At 33.5% G+C, this 18391-nt stretch overlaps 2 protein-coding genes across 6 annotated transcripts; one reads left to right on the top strand and one right to left on the bottom strand.

Annotated features, from left to right (window-relative positions):
• Positions 1-2946: 2946 nt before the first annotated feature.
• LOC126725866 (uncharacterized) lies at positions 2947-9580 on the top strand. The gene is made up of 5 exons (XM_050430858.1): positions 2947-3322; positions 3389-3562; positions 3658-3764; positions 5332-5639; positions 8746-9580. Exons 1-5 carry the CDS (start codon positions 2999-3001, stop codon positions 9333-9335), a joined length of 1503 nt encoding a protein of 500 aa, XP_050286815.1. The 5' UTR covers positions 2947-2998; the 3' UTR covers positions 9336-9580.
• A 948-nt stretch (positions 9581-10528) lies between these two features.
• On the bottom strand, positions 10529-15959 carry LOC126725867 (protein HEADING DATE REPRESSOR 1). 5 transcript variants are annotated; one of them, XM_050430860.1, is made up of 3 exons: positions 15738-15959; positions 11000-11307; positions 10529-10890 (listed from the first exon to the last, which is right to left on the bottom strand). In XM_050430860.1, the coding sequence occupies exons 1-3, from the start codon at positions 15856-15858 to the stop codon at positions 10675-10677; spliced, it is 645 nt and encodes a 214-aa protein (XP_050286817.1). In that variant the 5' UTR covers positions 15859-15959; the 3' UTR covers positions 10529-10674. The 5 variants fall into 5 exon arrangements, with proteins under 5 accessions (XP_050286817.1, XP_050286816.1, XP_050286819.1 ...); XM_050430859.1 differs by having other exon boundaries at positions 11000-11325; positions 15738-15951; XM_050430862.1 differs by having other exon boundaries at positions 11000-11379; positions 15738-15886.
• Positions 15960-18391: the final 2432 nt, after the last annotated feature.

The following is an 18391-nucleotide window of genomic DNA, read 5'->3' as shown; positions in this document are numbered from 1 at the left end:
GTAAGGATTTGAGCGGATCTGAGTAACGGAAGGCCAAACATGGCCGGATTGGAGCTGAGAAGCCCAAACGTCGTCGGATTTTGGCCTTCTTTTAGAGGTTTTGTCGGGCGGGTCGGGTAGATCGGGTTTTTGAGGACGAAACCCGCCACTCGACCCGCCGAGGTCGGGTTCTGATGATTGGGACCCGTCACCGACTCGTCGGAGGTGTCGGTTCGACCGTGACGGGTCGGTTCCGGTTGGGCTGATCGGTTCCGTCAGGTCTTCGGGTACTTTGGACACCCCTAGAAAAGAATATAACAAAACAAAAAAACCCTCATTGGTACAAAAAAAATAATTAAATAAAAAAGTGAAAAAGAAATATAAAAGAAAACCTAATTTTTAGGATATCTGATTTTGAAAGAAAATAAAAGGCTAAATTTTTGGGAAATTTAAAAGATTAACGTGGAGAATTGATGTGACCAATATCCTTATTTAAAAGTTTATTAAAAAAAAAAAAACTAAACGTTTAAAACTTTCGTATTAAACTTTTTTTTTTTTTTTAAATCCCACGTTCTATCCAAAAAACACCACCCGACCACCCTTTTTTTTTTTTTTTTTTTTTTTTTTTCAAATTCAAAGTTTAAAAATAGTACACATTTGTGGGTAACTACATCTTTAAAATTTTTGGATAAAACTACCGGTCTCCCACGTTTGCATAATGTATGATTTATACATGTTAAAAACAATAACACTCTCCATGTTAAAAACTTCTCATTTAATTGTAAAATGTTGTGTTTTAATCCTAAAATTTAGCCATCTTCTACACATCCATAACAAAAAGTGGAAACAACTTATATTTAAAATTTGGCAACTACCATTTTTTTTCTTTTACAGTAAAAAATTCAATTTTAATCCTAAAATGTACTGTTTAATCCTAAAAGTTAGCCACTTACTACACATCCATAACGAAAGTTAAAAAAAGTTTAAATTTCAAATATATTTCTTTTACGGTAAAAGGATCAATTTTAATCCTAAAATGTAGTGTTTTAATCCTAATAGTTAGCCACTTACTACACATCCATAATAAAAGTTAAAAAGAGTTTAAATTTCAAAGATATCAACTACCCTTAAAATTGAAAAAATGTATGTAACATTTTTTATGAAGTAGTAAATTTATAATTATAAAAAAAAAATGTAAATTGAATTTCACATAGGATTATACAAATGAAAATATAATTTATGTTACAAAATAAATTTACAACAATTTCTTAGATAACAACCACTTCATGTGAGGTTTAAATTAGGAAACTATTAACATGATACATCAAATATATAATAATACCCTCTAAAAAAAAGTAGCATAAATTACATTTATAATAAGTATCATAAAAAAAGTATCTTCCTTTCTACACCTACCCCTAAACGCCATACAATCTCATTGCAAGCCTTCAAAATAAAACCCCAAAAATCCCTCCTTCACTAACACAAAACAAAAAAAATCCCTCCTCTCCTTCACCAACCCGAAAATCCCAACCACCATACAACCAACAAAACAAAAAGAAACGTAACAAAAAACAAAACCCCAAAAGACGTGAAAAATCCCACATTTTCCCATTTTCACCAACACAAAATAGCAGCCAAACCTCTCTACAAAATCCCAAAACAAAGCCAAAATCCCAGCAAGAAAGAACCCCAAGACAGAGATGACCCAATAGCACTTCCATACCCTTTTCAAGACATTAAATGTTTTCTTATGTCATCACGTGTGCGAGATAAGGCTTTTTTTTTTTTTAATTATGACTCAATCTTTGGAATAAAAACTGGTGTATAAATGATGATATGCCTTTGGTCAGAGAAGCGTGATTCCTATATAAAAAAAGAGAGAGTAAATTCCTATAAATAAAAAACCAAACTAAGTAGCTTAATTCCCCTAAAAAAAAAATCCTAAATTCCCAAAAAAAAAAAAAAAAAAAAACCCACAAAAAGAGTTTGTGTTTAATTCTAGGCCAAAACAAAAAGAAAGAGCCCTTATCAATATCTTTTTACAAGTAGCCAGATCAAGTATAAACCCTCCTATTTGAAATCTCAAAGTCAACCCGGTAATAACCACCGTCAAACACCCTTGAATCCCTAATCACATTCACCCATAGGTAAATACTCCTCAAACTATGAATACTTGGTAGCCATGGCAGGTAAGAACTCAAAAAAAATCAATGATAAACAAAAGAAAAGAAAAGAAAACAAAGAGGAACTTGCAAAAGATAGAACTTGAAAAGTTGTTAAAGCCTCTGACAATAAGGGTCCGTTTGAATATAGCTGAAAACTGAAAACTGAAAAACACTGTAACAAAATAATTTTTAAATGTGTGAATAGTACCGTGAGACCTATTTTTAATGAAAAAGTTACTGAAAAGTGTAGTTTGTGAGACCCATGAACAGTGCACGAGAGTACTGTTCACAGAAGAAAAGTCAAAAAGTTACGACTGGGGAAAAAAAAAAAAATTTGAAACGCAAACGTTCGTCTGGGAAGCGCAAAACGCGCTTCCCAAATGCACTCTAAATGTCTTCAATCTGAAGAAAAAGGAAGGAGGATGTAGAGTTAAACTAAATGTCTTCAATTTGAAAGAGAATGAGAGATATAAAATGAGATAGAAACTGATAAAGTGTACGTAAGTGGAGTTTTAATTTACATATTTATTTTCGTTAGTTGAAAACTTATAAGTGGATATGATGAAGGTATTTTAACCATAAAAAACGAGAAATTCAGAAAAGAAAAGCCGTTAAATAATTGTATAGAACATTTAATTATTCAGAGGAAGGAAGGAGCGAGGTTCTACTGAGGCAAATTAGACAACGGGTCTGCCAGGTGGCAATTCTGTTAAGGCGGCACGTGTCACCTGCACGGGTATTGAAATTGAACAAAATTGAAGAAGTTTTTATTGTATGCCGAATCGAGTACTTTTTTTTTTTTTAAGAAAAAAAAGAAAAGAAAAGAAAAGAAAGAAAGAAAGAAAGAATCGATGGTTGAGTTAATGAAGAAGGCGGTATTAGAAGAAGTTGAAAAATCCTCCTTAGAATTTAACAAGCGATCCAAGCACAAGCACAAGCACAAGCACAAGCACGAGCATCAATCTCTGCGACAAAAGGAAATGTACAATCCCTTTGATGATGAGCTAAGCCCACTTGGTTTGCATCTCCGAAAGAGCCCCTCCCTTTTGGATTTAATCCAAATCAGGCTGCTTTCTCATCAAAACACCCACAACAACAACAACAACAACAATAATAATGATAAGCTCAAGGCTTCGAACTTTTTGGCTTCACTTCTTAGAATCGGGACATGGGAGGTATATAAATTTATATTCATGTTGCCTGGATTATGCTTGTTGTTGACTTTCTATTCTATTTTGTAGTATAAGTCGAAGTACGAAGGAGAGTTGGTGGCAAAATGTTACTTTGCAAAGCATAAGCTGGTGTGGGAAGTCCTTGATGGCAGTCTTAAGAATAAGATTGAAATACAGTGGTCGGATATTGTGGCTATCAAAGCAATCTATCCAGATGATGGACCGGGAACTTTGGATGTTGTGGTAAATTCAAAAAATTCCATTTTTTTTTAAAAATTTAGATTATGATTGTAGCTAGATTCATGTTCTTTGTTTGTTTATTTGTTTGTTTGACTCAGCTGTCTAGAAGGCCCCTTTTCTTTAGGGAGACAAATCCACAACCTAGGAAGCACACCTTATGGCAGGCATCCTCGGATTTTACAGGTGGTCAAGCAAGCGTTTATAGGTACTTCATTTTTATTAAACTTACAATATTTTATTATTATTTGACCCAAACCTATGATTGCGTGTTTATATTTTACATTACATTTAGAGCAGATCATATATCTTTCTTCCTTCATCATTATCTTCTTTGATGTATGATTCACTGGGAATTACAATTACTTCCTAAATGATATGGTGTGTGAATGTTCAAAATGTGTATAATACACTATGAACTTTTAGACCCCCAATTTCCAAATTATCCATTCAAGCTTATTATCAAATAATTAATGTGCGGAATATGAACATAAGCATATGACAGAATTTATAAATAATCTAAACCAAATAAAATCACATCCATAGCAGAAATTAAATGACAAAGATTAAGAGAAGAGAGATGCAAACACAAGGACAACACAACGATGTGTTATAGAAGAGGAAACCGAAGCTCTTGACGTAATACCTCTCTGCTGCCCTCCAAGCGGTAAATAATTCACTAAAGAATGTAGTTGGGATACATGAACAGCAGAAAACCCTCTAAACCTAATCTACCTAGTGTACCTAAGCCCTCTAAGCTTCTATTCTAACGAGGTTATGCCGAACTTATTTCTTCTTTAGCTTACCGGATTTCACTATAACCCATAACATCAACCAATATGAATTAGTTCCTTTCGAACTGCTTCCCAAAGCACCAAAAAACCTTCTCACAGATATGGATAAGATGAGAAAATGATTTGGTTAAAGAACCTCTCAAGGATGTAACAATAGAGAGGGTGAGAGTTGAGGAATTTGAAGAGTCACTATGTAAAGATTGTGGATGAGTCAATCTTATTTTTTTCTAGGGTTTTTCTCTCAAAATTCTCTCTGAAAGCTCTCAATATTTCGTGGGTATAAGGGGTATTTATACTGGAGTGAGAAAGGAATGCGAAGAGTCAGTTTTTCCATAACAGAGTGGACTGGCGGCTTGATTGAGTCACGAGTCTAAGTCGCGAGTTAATTGAATAGTCAGTCTAGACTTTTTGTCCTGTAGTGCTACAGCTAGCATGACAGTTCAGTTTCTCTACATGCTTCACTCGTGTGCATTTTCTGGCAACTTGCAAGTCATGAGCCACCCGCGAGATCCAGCCGCGAATCCCTGTTTCATTGTACAGTCTTGAGCATTTCTTTACACTCTCTCACACACTACACTTACATGATTCCCACCTAAACACAGGGTTACCAATTGCTAAATTACAAGTAAATTTGGTACGGAATAAAGTCAACAAGATGGTTGATTAAATTCAACCTTACAGTGTGTTTTTAATTAGACCAGCTGTAGAGATTGTAGGGTTAATTAGAATTTTAGGTTTCATGTAATTACTGGGAATAGACAGGACGAGATTTAAAATAAATAAATAAATAAAAATGGTGCCAAATGTAAGAGACTAGGATTAAACTTATTAAATATCAGGGGCCAATATCTAAATTGATCCAAACACAGAGTTGTAACTTGCATTTTAGACTGCAACTAATCAAGAGCATGAATCACTTCTGTGTTGTATCATTAAGATTCTAAATATGTGATGCTGCTGCGGTTTTTGATATTGTCACAGGCGACATTTTCTACAGTGCCCACAAGGGATGTTAGACAAGCACTTCGAAAAGCTTATTCAGTGTGACCCTCGTCTCAGCTTTTTAAGTCAACTACCAGAAATTGTGTTAGAATGTCCATATTTTGAATCCAATGTTGCTGGGTTTGAGGAGCCAAATGAATATGGCTCTGATATGAAAAGTGAAGAGACTTCGTTGGGGGCTGTGGCATCACCATCTGGAGCTCAATCATCATTCTCAACAAATGAGCAGGACTTCATTGCTAGAGCCCCAGAAAATTATATTGAGGAAACTCCTTCACCTAGTTCAGGTAAAATTGTGTTCCTGGGAAGTGAAAGTAATAGTTGATATGGTTATAGCTAAATAACACATACTCGTCTCTCTTTAAACTAGAATATGATATGATGATAAATGCATATCCTTCATTTAATATTTTTATGTTTCATTTCAATGGAAATATAAGATTTGGATTTAGTTTCTAGTCCAAATGACTTGAATAAGGTTTTGAGAGAGAGAGAGAGAGAGAGAGAGAGAGAGAGAGAGAGAGAGAGAGAGACATTTTCTGTTAATGAATTTCAGTTTTATCAATATGTGGATTTGAAACAAGTATATAAGATGTTATTCCAAACTCATAACATTACAAGTGTTTTTTTTTTTTGGTTGTTGTTGATGGGATTACTAGTGTTTTTGTGGGAGAAAAATCCTCAAAAAAAGTTTAATTCATCTTGTGCTGTTGAAATTCTTATCAAACAATTTGTACCAATAATTATCCTTGAAATTCATTGACTATAAATCCTCAAATTCAAATGCAACCTTATAAAATTGTTCCTGTGCTAATAGCTGTAAAGCTTCTCATCTTCAGTGACAAGGATAATTCTGTTATTCTGTGATTAGGTTAAAGGCTGAATTTGTGTGGACTCTATTTGTTTTGTTTTTTTTTTTAAATATAAAAAGGACAAGAAAATGACACATAATAATATGCGGACAAATTATTTTCAATGAATACAACTCACAAAGAGTCAATAAAATCAACAAAAGGCATCAAAGGGATGTTGCCTAGAGCAAGCATCCAATCAAACAACGATTTGCTCTTTGATAACATGAGCAGGTCACTCAACACCATTAAGGACCCCCTATTTCTTTGTACAATCTTTGCCAACTCTCCAACATATCATACACAGATTTTGGCATCACCCAAGCTAATCTTGGAGAGTGAAAACAAAGGACAATAAATATGTTGTCATAGAACAATGAAGAAGCAGGTGATCAACAGTCACACCGCTACCTCTACACACACAACACTAATCAACTATCAAAATATGTCTTTTGAAGGTTATTAATTGTCAGGATTTTCCTAAGGGCTTAATCCACGCTAAGAATGCCACTTTTCATGGGACCTTGGCCTTCCAAATTTTTTTCAATGAGAAGGGAAAGGCTTGTAGAGTAAATTAATAATGGTTTAACAAATTTACATTGTATAATTTCAGCAAAACTCGACAGATTTCTTAGACATTGGATGTATGGGTTGATACCAATGACAGACATGATGGAACTGCATCTAGCCATTGGTGATTGGTGTGTTCCAAGGGATGACAAATCTGAAGGAAACCTTATTAGAAAGGGGATATGAAAACAAGCTATCTGATAGTATTATTACTCCCAGGCACTTAGGTGAATCTATTGAAAGCTAAAATTTTTTTTCCCTCTTTTTCTTTTCATTTTTGACTTTTTTATTGGTAAGTTACATACGTACCTCAAATGTTTTGAACTCATATCTTCTCAAAAAAAAAAAAAATTAATAAAATTCACCTTCTACCCATTCTTGTGTGAGGGAGTGCCAGTAGAGCTAGAGTTCATTGGCGCAATCTTAGAGACCAATTAAGGATATGCCATTTTTCTATTATCTCATGTAATGTGCCAAAAATATTTTCTCACCATTCATTAATTCTAAAAGACATGACATGATTATGCTGGTAGCTAAGTGTGCCTTAGTGCTGTTCTAGGTGGAAGGTAGCAAGGCTTGCTAGTAGCTTGCAGTGAAAAAAGTTCTAACTCTTTATAGTACTATTTTTATGTTTTAGTTTCAAAGAATATTCTTAATTAAGTTATAGTACTGTTGTTAAGTTTTGGGTTCAAAGAAAATTCAGGAATGTAATATCGTGTTTCTTTCAAGATATGAAAAGCAAGGTCTACATGATGCTTTCTGTTGTGTAGGAAATGCAGAAAATCATATGCTGGATAAGAAAATAAAAAATGCAAGATACTTATCAAAAAAAATAATAATAATAAAGCAAGCAAAATTAGTGCAAGTTTGTAGCTAGATGAGGTAAGAGTTTCTTTGGTGATGTTTGGTTTGTATGACTAGAAAACATTCCATGACGGTATGATAGTAAGATTGATAGAAGTTATTGATGTTCCCTCTCACTCTAGTGGTGGGACATAGGCTTAGAAGATTGGTTGCAGATGGTCTGTGAATGTTTGTGATTATTGGTGCAAGTCTGCAAGAGAAATAGAATGATGATGCGTTCAAGAAAGAATGATTTTTCTGGAGAGGGGGAGAGGCTCAACTTCTATCTATTCTCAAAGGAAATCTCAAACTCATTTATTAAAATCTCAATTTTAGAAGGCTTATGCTTAGTTAGCAATTTATAGCTTAGGGAATTAGTTATGATGACCTTATGATGATCATCATCCATAATTGATTTGTTAGATTTTAACTTCCATATTTATCACATGCTAAAATACAATACAATGTGAAACTAATTACAGGTTTACACATTTCAAACACATTCTTTAATTTGAACACGTGCCTATCTAACTACCAAAATTTAAGCACATGCTAAATTAATTTGTTACATGTTGGGTCCACACAGGTTAACTTGATTGGTAGGCCTTGGGTTATGCTCCCTTAAGGTCCTAGAATCGAGTTCTAAGATTACCCAACTCATGGTTTTTGTGGGCAGGTCATGCATCTGGGGTTTAATTGACAGGGGGTGAGTCCAAAAGGTCCTACCTTGAAGAGATTCCCGTCATAAAAATTTATATATATATATATATATATCAAGTTGACAAATTGCCTTGTTCCTTATTTATTCATGCTATACTTGGCCAATTGATTCCATGCATCCCTTGAATTTAGCCCCCACATGTGCCAACTCATCCTGTCACATGCCTTGGCATCTTGTCGTGTCACATCATTAAGGCATGCATTTGTTATTTTGCCATATAGTGTTATTGTGTGCTAATACTTTATTCCATAATAATGTATAACACTTTTGTTTACCATGTTATGTTATTATTGATCAAGTTCCTGATGGTTACTTGATAAAATTGAACCATATTGAGAGTACCTTGTTATAGACACTACCTTGTTATTGTTCTAGATCTTCTAACTAGTGTCTTATTTTAATATATAGTGATGGATGCTAATAAAATTGAAGAAATGAGGAGTATTGCAGACAAAGATTCAAAGTTTCTCAGCAATTTAGAACAAATTAAAGTGCCTGTGCTTCATCCATCGATGTCTATGAGTGATCTAGTGAGCCACTTTGGACATTGCATTTCAGAACAAATGGCAAATGATAGACCCATCTTTTCTGGCAACAAACGTGGAAGGGACATTCTGGAGGAGGTTACCCAGATCTTGTTAAGCGACAGTCAATCAACATCAGCTTCTGACGAGCAGTCCCTCATGTGTAGGGTCAATTCTCTTTGCTGCCTTCTGCCGAAGGATCCTTCAACTTCACAAAATTTGCAGGCCAAATGTGATGAAAATATTGATATAAACAGTGATCAGAACATGGGTGAAGCTTTTGCTGCATCAACAAATGAAAGTAATCCTGCAGAGGGTGATGGTGAGTCCAATGATGGTTCTGGCTGTAAGCAAGCACCAGCAATGTCGAGGAAGGACTCATTTGCAGAGCTGCTTCTAAATCTTCCAAGGATAGCCTCTCTCCCTCGGTTTTGGTTTAGCTTGCCAGAAGATTCTCATAATCATTCTAGATAGTGGTCCTCAACTAATCTTGTTTTAAGTGTGAAGCGTTATTTCCTCTGTAATCTAGGTTGTGTTTGCTGAAACTTGTAAAGCTTAGGTAAAAAATTAACTTTAGACAGAATCCTGACTTGATCATATGGTGAGGGTGATGTCTGTACATTTTCTGTATTACCTCGTGAATATATGTTGGCGAATTCTGTTGTATCTGTATTTTTATAGTGCATCTGATATAGCCATGTAATATTTGGGTAGCCAAACCCATTTTTTTGGCCTCCAACGAACTTGCTGGCAACTTAACAAATCTTTTGAAAGCTGAGTGCTGAACATTGTATCTTTGCTAAATAATTACTGACCCAATTTTTATTTGCTCCCCATTGTTCTCTCTCTCTCTCTCTCTCACTTCTGGGACAGCCACTGCTACTTCCTTGAAGCCTAGCTTGCTGCCGTAGAAGCCACTGATGCCAATAACAGATCAAAGGGGTATTCCAATGGCGACAAAGCCAGGGATGTTGGCTAGGGTGTTGAGTGCCAACGAGAGTGTTCTTGTATTCCAATGGGGATATTACCTGCACTGCTCGCCGTTGAAGATCAACACCACTAATCTTTTAGCACTTTTTCTCATTGATATCGTTGTAACCACTACCAAATTTGTTCGTGTTGCAGTTTGGGCAGGTAAATTTAACTCTGTTAGGTTGTGCAGGTGGTGTAAATTTCACTCTGTTGGGCTGTGTTTTTGGGATAATCCCTACACTTACGATTCTTCAGTTTGGATCTTTGTTTGGGGCTTTCCACTTATTAATTTAACTAACAAATACATTTGATGATTTGATTCAAGTTTTGCTTTTGGAAGTTTGGGGATGATGTTGCCACTGGGTGTATAGGTTTTGATTGAGTTGATGAAGAAATAGCTCTAGAGTGAGAACAAGGTGACGAAAATAAGGTATTCATATTTGTGAAAATTTGAGAAAGCATATGACCATTGGTAAAAAAAATATAGAAGAATATTTAAATTATATAAAAAATATATATAGTTTTTGTTTGGGAGTATATCACAAAAATAAGGTGGGCAGCTATAATCGAAAAAGGACTTTCTAGCAAAAAATTAACTAGAACTTTGTTGAACTAATCGTGATGCTCTAATAAATGAATTGCTATAATATGTACTTCATAATATATGCTAATGGAACAATTACGAACAAAGAGTATTCATCTCCAATGCACTAGCAGTACCAACCTGTGCAATTATATATATAAAACCTATGTTTTGAATGGTTGATTTCAACTTTTTAGAAACTTTCTACAAAAAGAATAAACAAACAAACAAACAAACAAACGACCGAACAAACCACCACTATGGTTCATCTGAGCCTTCATCTGGGCCTTCTTCTCCCATGGACTCGTTATCATGTAACATGTTCATCAACATAGATATCTGATCTTGTAGCACTGCATTTTCTCTCTCGACCTCTGCACGCTTGCTTCGTTCTTGCAGAAGTTGAAGTTGCAGATGTTCTAGGCATTGGCCATCCTCTTCCAATTGCTGATTTAGGCCATCAATTTCCCTGTCCTGCATGTATAACCAAAATATGGTTCACGTTTGTATTGCAACCCCATCACTGTGTGTGTTTGTTGGTGCGTGTGCATGTGTTGCTGAGGAGAGAGGTTTGAAATAGAACCTTTCTGTTCATTTCCTGCACAGCAATCCTCCGCATGCTCTCAACAACATCCACATTGACTAGCTTTCTTTTCTTTCCAATCAGCCAGCCTTTGGGATAGTTTGTGGAGTCAAAGTCAGGTGGAGGGAGTAAGGATTCAGCTGATGGTCGTCGGCCATTTATATTCGTTATTGGTTCTAATGGTTCAAACAAGGCCTTTCGACGCTCAGAGATCATAGAACTTTCAGTAGAGTCCTGCGCCTTCTCTTCAATCAGAGGTTCTTCCTGTTTGTTGGGTGTTTCATCAGCAGTATCTTCTGTTACCTTGTCTATATTCATTGAGCTAGCTGTTGGAAACAAGTTACTATTGTAGTTCCAACAAACTTAGAGACGCTGCATATCTATACACTAGCATAGTATCAAACACAATAGGGAGGCCATAGTTCCACCATGCCATTTCTTCAATTCCAGCATAGCAAATATTAAGAAAAATCATTTAATACATGGGTGGAGAATGGAGAGTGCATCCAACATAAATTTGGCTAATTAGGCAATTGCACTATGCTAAATAACAAGTACCAAGGTCTAATCAGGCAAAACAGCAGATAAGTAATAATCAATACTAAAAGATCCACTCTAGTTTTCGGGGCATTTAAAGGTGAAACTTGATGCCCAACATTCATATAATGACCATGTCTTTAAGTCAAAAAAGAAGTTAAAAATTAAAAACTGGATCAACCCATTTCATGTTATCCAATAAAGGGCCATTCACTGGATCACTATATGGAACACAACACCCTTTCTGATCAAAAAGTAGCAAGCAGCGCTTATTTTCTCCCTTGGATGGAGACCTTGGATATAAACTAGACTTGTATTTAGTGGCATTTCACTTCTTATTTTATAAATTTCATGTTTTAAGTGCATTTACTTTATAATAAATGCATCAAAAGTGAGTTAAATAAAGCTAAAAGGAAATTGCCAATAAAACTACATTTCATAAATTGTCCAAACACAACCTGACATGTTTTAAGAGATCTATGATTGCATTCCATCATTTCCTAGTCCCCCAATTATTCATTTTGCTTTAGACTATGCAATAAATTTTTAAAATTTTTCATTTTTCAGTAGCTTCTATTGCAATTACTTAAGGGTGCACAGAAAAGAAATGGTGTTAAATGTTTGTGAACCATTTAGTGTGGACATTTCAAAATATGCATAGTCTGTACATTGCCTTTTTTTTTTTTGTAAGTTAATAGGTACAGTTTTTTATTTTTTGGTAAGTAAGAGTTACGGGTGTTCTTTCATGAACAACTCCAATAAATATATAGAGCAAAAAGTGACATGTTTTTAAAAATATTATCCAAGAAATTAAAAATTAAATAATAATAGTTGGGAATCCTATCTTTTGTTCCAAGGAATTTGGTGTTGACTTGCAAGGGCACTCTGGTGCCAAATACAAATCATTTACTTATACAATTGTGTGTTAAGAGTGAACTCCAAAAGGTTCAGCACCTGGGAATGGAAATATTTACAAAGACAACATAATATTACCATTAGGAAATTTATGTTACAAAAGAAATCAGCCTATACATATGCTAAACGAAGAAAACAGGTAAATAATTAATATACGTTAAAAACAATAAAGAAATAAATTAATTGTGGACACCACAGCTTATGCAATCCTCATCTCCAGAACTTATTAGGTCTTGTTACTGAACTGAGATCAAGGGGAGTACTGGCCATATCGCAATTGTGTTCAATGAAAAATGTGACCAATTAGGACATGCCACCAATTAAATATTTGAGATTTATTGTCATATAGAGCACAAGACCAACAAAGACCACTTTGCACATGTTACATTCTCATTGGCCCCAACCTCTGTTGTTGCATAACTGCAACAACTATGGCTAGCAATGCTCCTAACAGATTACCAAAACAAACAAAAGTGGCATGGTTTTCTGAAAGGATCGTTGTGAATAGTTTCCAAAAACAGCATGCTAGATAGGCACAACTTATAAATTCAAGCTTTATTTATCCTTTTTTTTTTTCTGTTATTTTATTAAAAATTCTTTCTAGTCCGTGTCCTAGTTAAGGCAGAGCACATAGGCTAGAGCACTTTTACTTCTCAAGAAAAGTGAAAACACACACTTGGTATGACACTTTTATCCCTTGATTTCAAAACAAAAAATGCTCATTAATATCTTCAAAGCCACGAATGATCCAAAGTTTTTGCAAATATTTTACAATAAAAAATGAAAATTGACAAAAAAGAAAAAGAACTTATCTTTATAGCCAGTGAACCAATTGCTCATTCTTTTTATTAAAATAAAATAAAATAAAATAAAAGACCTTTGAAATTTTTTTTTATTTTTGGGGGGGTGGGGGGGAGGGGCATCTCTTATGTTTGCAAGCTAAACCTTTCAAAATGTGTGTGTATTTAAATTAGGGGAGGGGAGGGGAGGGGAGGGTGGGGAGCATGGACCACCAAGCTAACACCTAGTTCCACCCCTGCATTGGTTAGTTATGTTTCCCTACTAGAAGTGGAAAATGTTTCTTATTATTTTTATTATATAAAAAAAAAAGTTGCAACTGTAATGAATAACTAGATGACTATTAGACAAAAAGGATTAGGACCTATGAGAGAAAGGGGTTTAAATTTTAAGAGAGCAATGTCAGTTAGGTATACATGAGTAAGTGGAAGGCCATATGAAGAAAAAGTATAAAAAAATCGAGGAATTATTATAACATTATTGAACCCAAACTTATAGGCTCCATATAACACAGTGGTTTTCCTCTAATTGAAGTCTTCCTAAGCTATTTTGGGACTTTGAGAGGTTGTTGGGTTCACAGAAGTCCCCAAGGTTCAGCCCACACAGAATATTTTCCCAACTAATGATGAGGTTGCCAAGTTCAGGAGTCATTATTCAAAAAGAATATGGAGAAAAGCCGTAGAAAGGCTGGGGTTCATTATAAAAATAGAGTAAGAGAGTTTTATATGTGGTTTGGAGAAGGGTTCTTTCAAGAAAATAAGGAGAAAACAGGCAAAGAAAAGTGTCATATGCAGGAGACATAAAAGGTGAGTGTGGAGCAAAGAGAAGTAGGGTTTTGTTTTTTTCAAGTTAGACATAAAGTCGAGAAGAATTAATCAATTTTCTAACTCGATAGTTTTAGTTCAATTTTTTATTTTTTTAGGATTGATTAAAATTCTTTGTTGAATTTCTTAATTCACACAAGGTTAAATTGTGGCCTAACAATGTTATCTATAATATATAAATCAAGTTTTCTCCAATATATATACACCATAACCATAAAAAATGATCTTTTATATAATATAGTTGGTGAACTTCCCAGCCACAAAATATATAGCAGATCACGTGCCTCACAAAAATTAAGGTTATATATACAGGGTTTGGCTTATCTCCAATACCTTTTTAACTGAAATCCCCTTTTGTTTTAATGAGAAATTGCTACATCATTCACTAACTAAATAAAAAGAGGACATTAAAACCCATTACCACTTGCTATTGTATATTTAAAATAAAAAGACATGTCTAGTTAAAAAAGTAATAGAGGTAAGCCAAACCCATGTATATATATATATATATTGGGTTGAGAATATTCCTAGGTACCTTCATTCATAACTCATAAATCTCCAAAAATATTATAAAGACCGATAATTATTTATTTATAAATAAATAAATAATATCCTAGCAAATACATAAACAAAATATTTATTTATTTTAAAGATGAAGAAGCTATTCAAATTTCAAAGTTAGTATTAGTATTTTATAATATCCTAGCAAAAGAAAAGATCAATAAAATAGGCAATTGGGTTTTGGCGCAAATACATAAACAACCTAGAATATATATATATAAAAGAAAACTGAGGATACCATGAGAGCTTGTTTAAACAGCCCATCGCTTATAACTACCGCAAGAAAAGAGTGTACGGAAAGAAAGAAAGAAATAAATATTCCGTTATAATAATAAGAGAGAGAGAGAGTGTGTATTTGGTGAGTTTCAATTCAAGTAACGTAGGGGCAAAGTCAGCAACTCGAATCTTATAAACAATTTTCATATATAAAATATTTCTATTTAACATTTTGAGGTGACAATTTGTTAAAAGGTTGTTAAAATCATCTATCCAATTAAAGCCTGATAATTCAATTATTGTCAAAAAAAAAAAAAAAAAATTATTAGTATGAATATTGTTTCGGAAAATATTACAAATTTTACTAAAATAACAATTACAAACTGAAATGAAAAAATAAATATTTGGAAGTCTTTATTTTTAAGCAAAAATTATATAGTAAAATTTGTAATATCCCGATCATCACTTGATTAATTCTAGCTTGTGTTAATATATCATCTCTATCTCTCTCTCTCTTCAACAAACACGCGCAGGCAGGCGTATAATTACAATGGTGATAGAAGTAGAAGCAGAAGCAGAAGTAGAAGTAGATGAATTCTTTAATACTAATAATAATAATTCAATTAAAGGATTAGCTTCATATGCACATAGAAACCAAAGGATATATGATCTGATCATGATTTACCAAAATAGTTATAGTAAGAAAGCTACACCAAGCAACAAGTTCTATGTATTATGAAAATTAACCCAAGTATTGGGACAAAGGGACTGGTAGGTAGATTAGGTGATGAGTTTGAAATTCTAAACTGATTGAGAATATAAATATATAGAATTTAAGTAGCTAACAAGGGAAAAATAATAAAAATTAATGAAAGAAAAATGGGTACCTGATGAAGATCTCTTTCGGGATTTCCAAAAAATCCGAGGGGAAGAGACCGGAGAGAACCCTACCAAAGCTCCATCCTCCACCTTCTTCCTTTCCCGATTCTCATGATTTTGGTTTGCCATTGAACAAGTACAGCAAAGAGAGAGAGAGAGAGAGTTTTGTTGTTGTCGGATAAATTAAAGTCTAAGTCTTTTATGAAGAAGATAATTTGTTGTATGTTTGTTAGCTCCAAGAAGAAGATAATTTGTTAAGACAATTATTACACGGACGGGGGACCACACAGTTTTTAACGGTTCAGATTTCTAGCATTTTTGGTGGACGATTTTATGTTTACAGTTGTCTCTTCACCATCCAATTGGGTCCCATCATCTATCATTTTTTTTTTACTTTTTTATTTATTTTTTTTTCATAAATGTCCCTTCTTCTTCGCTAGTTTTTAGTTTTGCAATAATTGTAAAATAAAATGTTTTGTAGCATTATTATCTTTTTTATGTCTTTGTCTCTTTTTTAATTGCTTCCCCACATATGTAGGGCTTCATGGATATTACTTATTTTGCTGAAATTGAAAATCTGTTACTGAAAATACTATAGATAAATATAAAAATTAGTTGAAATAGTATAGTAGGACTTACAAATAGTAAAAAAAAGTACAGTGAGACTCATGAATAGTAGCAAAAATAAGCTAAATAGTGAAGTAATTTATAATTTTAATTGCAATCCAAATGCACGTGTAGGGTGAGATTAGAAATTTTGATCTTCATAACATGTTCTTTTAGGGGGTCTGTGATCTCTTCTTAGTTCATAAGATCTCATTTGCCCGACTACCTTTGACCATATCAACCAGTGGTTAGATGAACTCCAGCATACATATATTTATATATTTTGTTTATATTCATATTTTTGATTGAAAGGTGAATCTCAGGTTTGTGTTTTCCTATCAAATTGAGATAGATGTTTACTTCTTCAGTATTTTTCTACTCTTCTGACAATGGGCTCTTCCTCCTCATATAAATGGATAGTGAGTAGGCAATTTTACATTTAAGTATGATACGATTGGACACTTACACTATTGCACACTCTAAGTCTAATAGAAATTCTTACTCTCCCATCCCATATACCAATTTTACTATTTATTTATTTTGTGATTAAACTGTTTGTCTTTCTTACAAATAAATAATATTGGATATGATATTGATAGTTTACTTTTTCAGTAAAGCACTGATTCATAGCTTTCATATATATGAATGCATGCTAATTATTGGATTAAATCTTAAATAATTGTTGATGCATTTGTGTCACTTGGATTGAAGGTTCAGAAAAGTGCATTTTCGAGGTATGACTTCTTTAGGTGTATATTTTAAATTATTGAGAAGATAATCATATTGACAGATTAATAAGAATATATTAGTAAGTGCATTTTTCCATAGAGGATGTATTATGTATATTGGAAGCTTCAAGGAGGCTGAAAATAATTATAAATGAATCATTACAATTCCATTAGTCAATTTGTGTTTACAAATCAATACATTTTTCAGGTGTTTGAAAAAATTATGATCTATGTTCAATTGAGATGAAGATTACAAATAAATTGAGCATCCCATTTTAGAAATTGGGCCAACATGTATTTGCTTTTGATAATAATCTCTCCTTCTTTGTAGGGTTTTTTTTTTTTTTGGTTGTTGTTGTTGAGAAACCTCCCCCCTTTGCAGTTGGTTGACCAATAATTAATTCTATTAATGATGGATTTAGAATGTTAGGTTAGTTGGGTGATAACATGGTTTTAGGTTGCAGAAGCATCTAACAATGATTTATCATATATATTTTGAATTTGAGGTATTGCAACTACTACAAATGCTTAGTCACATAAAAAGATTAATAGAGAAAGACAAGGATATGTAGTATGTTATTCGACTAAAGATATTATGGCTGATAGAGTGAATCAAGGCAAGTTATTCTTTTTGGTAAATTGTCAATTGAGCCAAAAGCAATTTCTAAATTGAGTTCTATTTGCAATATTGTACTTTATGTATATACTAATGTTTCTCCTATAATTTTCAATTCCAATTTAGTAAAAATTAAATTTGCTAACATCTCTTATAGAGGTTCTCTTAAATGCCGAGCCACCATGTTCAGTCTTGATTTCCTCTTATGTGACTCCTATGAATTTGTTGTGCTAGAGAGAAATCATGGTCTAGTCCCAGTACTTTGTGATCATGGTTTAGTGTATCAAGAGTGTGTGTGTGTGTGTGTGTGTATTTATCATTAATATTTTTTGCAACGCATTTGCATCAAGTAGAATTCATGTTTGTGTTTTCAGCCAATTTGATGTAGATATGGGAATAAGGAAAAAGTATACCACTAATGCTTGGGAAGCCTAAGTATACCATTGATAATTGTCAATTATCATTGTTGCATATGTCATGTGCTAAACTGAAGTATTAAATCTATATAGACCATATGAGTTTCTAAGTTTCATTTTTTTTTTCTTTGGTTGAGACTTGAGATAATGAGTTCATTTCCAAAGTAGTATTGTCAGTTATAAATTGAAAATTTTCATAACTGTTCTTCTTTTCCTCCTTTTTATTATTATTTTTTATTTTATTTTTACTATAAACAAATGCAAGTATATTTTCAGTTATTGAATAATTAATGTTC

This window comes from Quercus robur, chromosome 5 (genome assembly GCF_932294415.1).
Source record: "Quercus robur chromosome 5, dhQueRobu3.1, whole genome shotgun sequence".
Taxonomy (NCBI): domain Eukaryota; kingdom Viridiplantae; phylum Streptophyta; class Magnoliopsida; order Fagales; family Fagaceae; genus Quercus; species Quercus robur.
The sequence above is the reverse complement of the archived record's forward strand: the minus strand, read 5'-3'. Positions and strand labels throughout refer to the sequence as shown.

Bases quoted from the DNA above. Each gene is read 5' to 3' on its own strand.
- LOC126725866 (XM_050430858.1), top strand. From the start codon at position 2,999: ATGGTTGAGTTAATGAAGAAGGCGGTATTAGAAGAAGTTGAAAAATCC. The intron at 3,323-3,388 runs GTATATAAATTT...TCTATTTTGTAG, and splicing joins TTAGAATCGGGACATGGGAG to TATAAGTCGAAGTACGAAGG. The intron at 5,640-8,745 runs GTAAAATTGTGT...TTTAATATATAG, and splicing joins AACTCCTTCACCTAGTTCAG to TGATGGATGCTAATAAAATT.
- LOC126725867 (XM_050430859.1), bottom strand. From the start codon at position 15,858: ATGGCAAACCAAAATCATGAGAATCGGGAAAGGAAGAAGGTGGAGGAT. The intron at 11,326-15,737 runs GTACCCATTTTT...TGTTTCCAACAG, and splicing joins CCGAAAGAGATCTTCATCAG to CTAGCTCAATGAATATAGAC. The intron at 10,891-10,999 runs GTTCTATTTCAA...TTATACATGCAG, and splicing joins TGCAGGAAATGAACAGAAAG to GACAGGGAAATTGATGGCCT.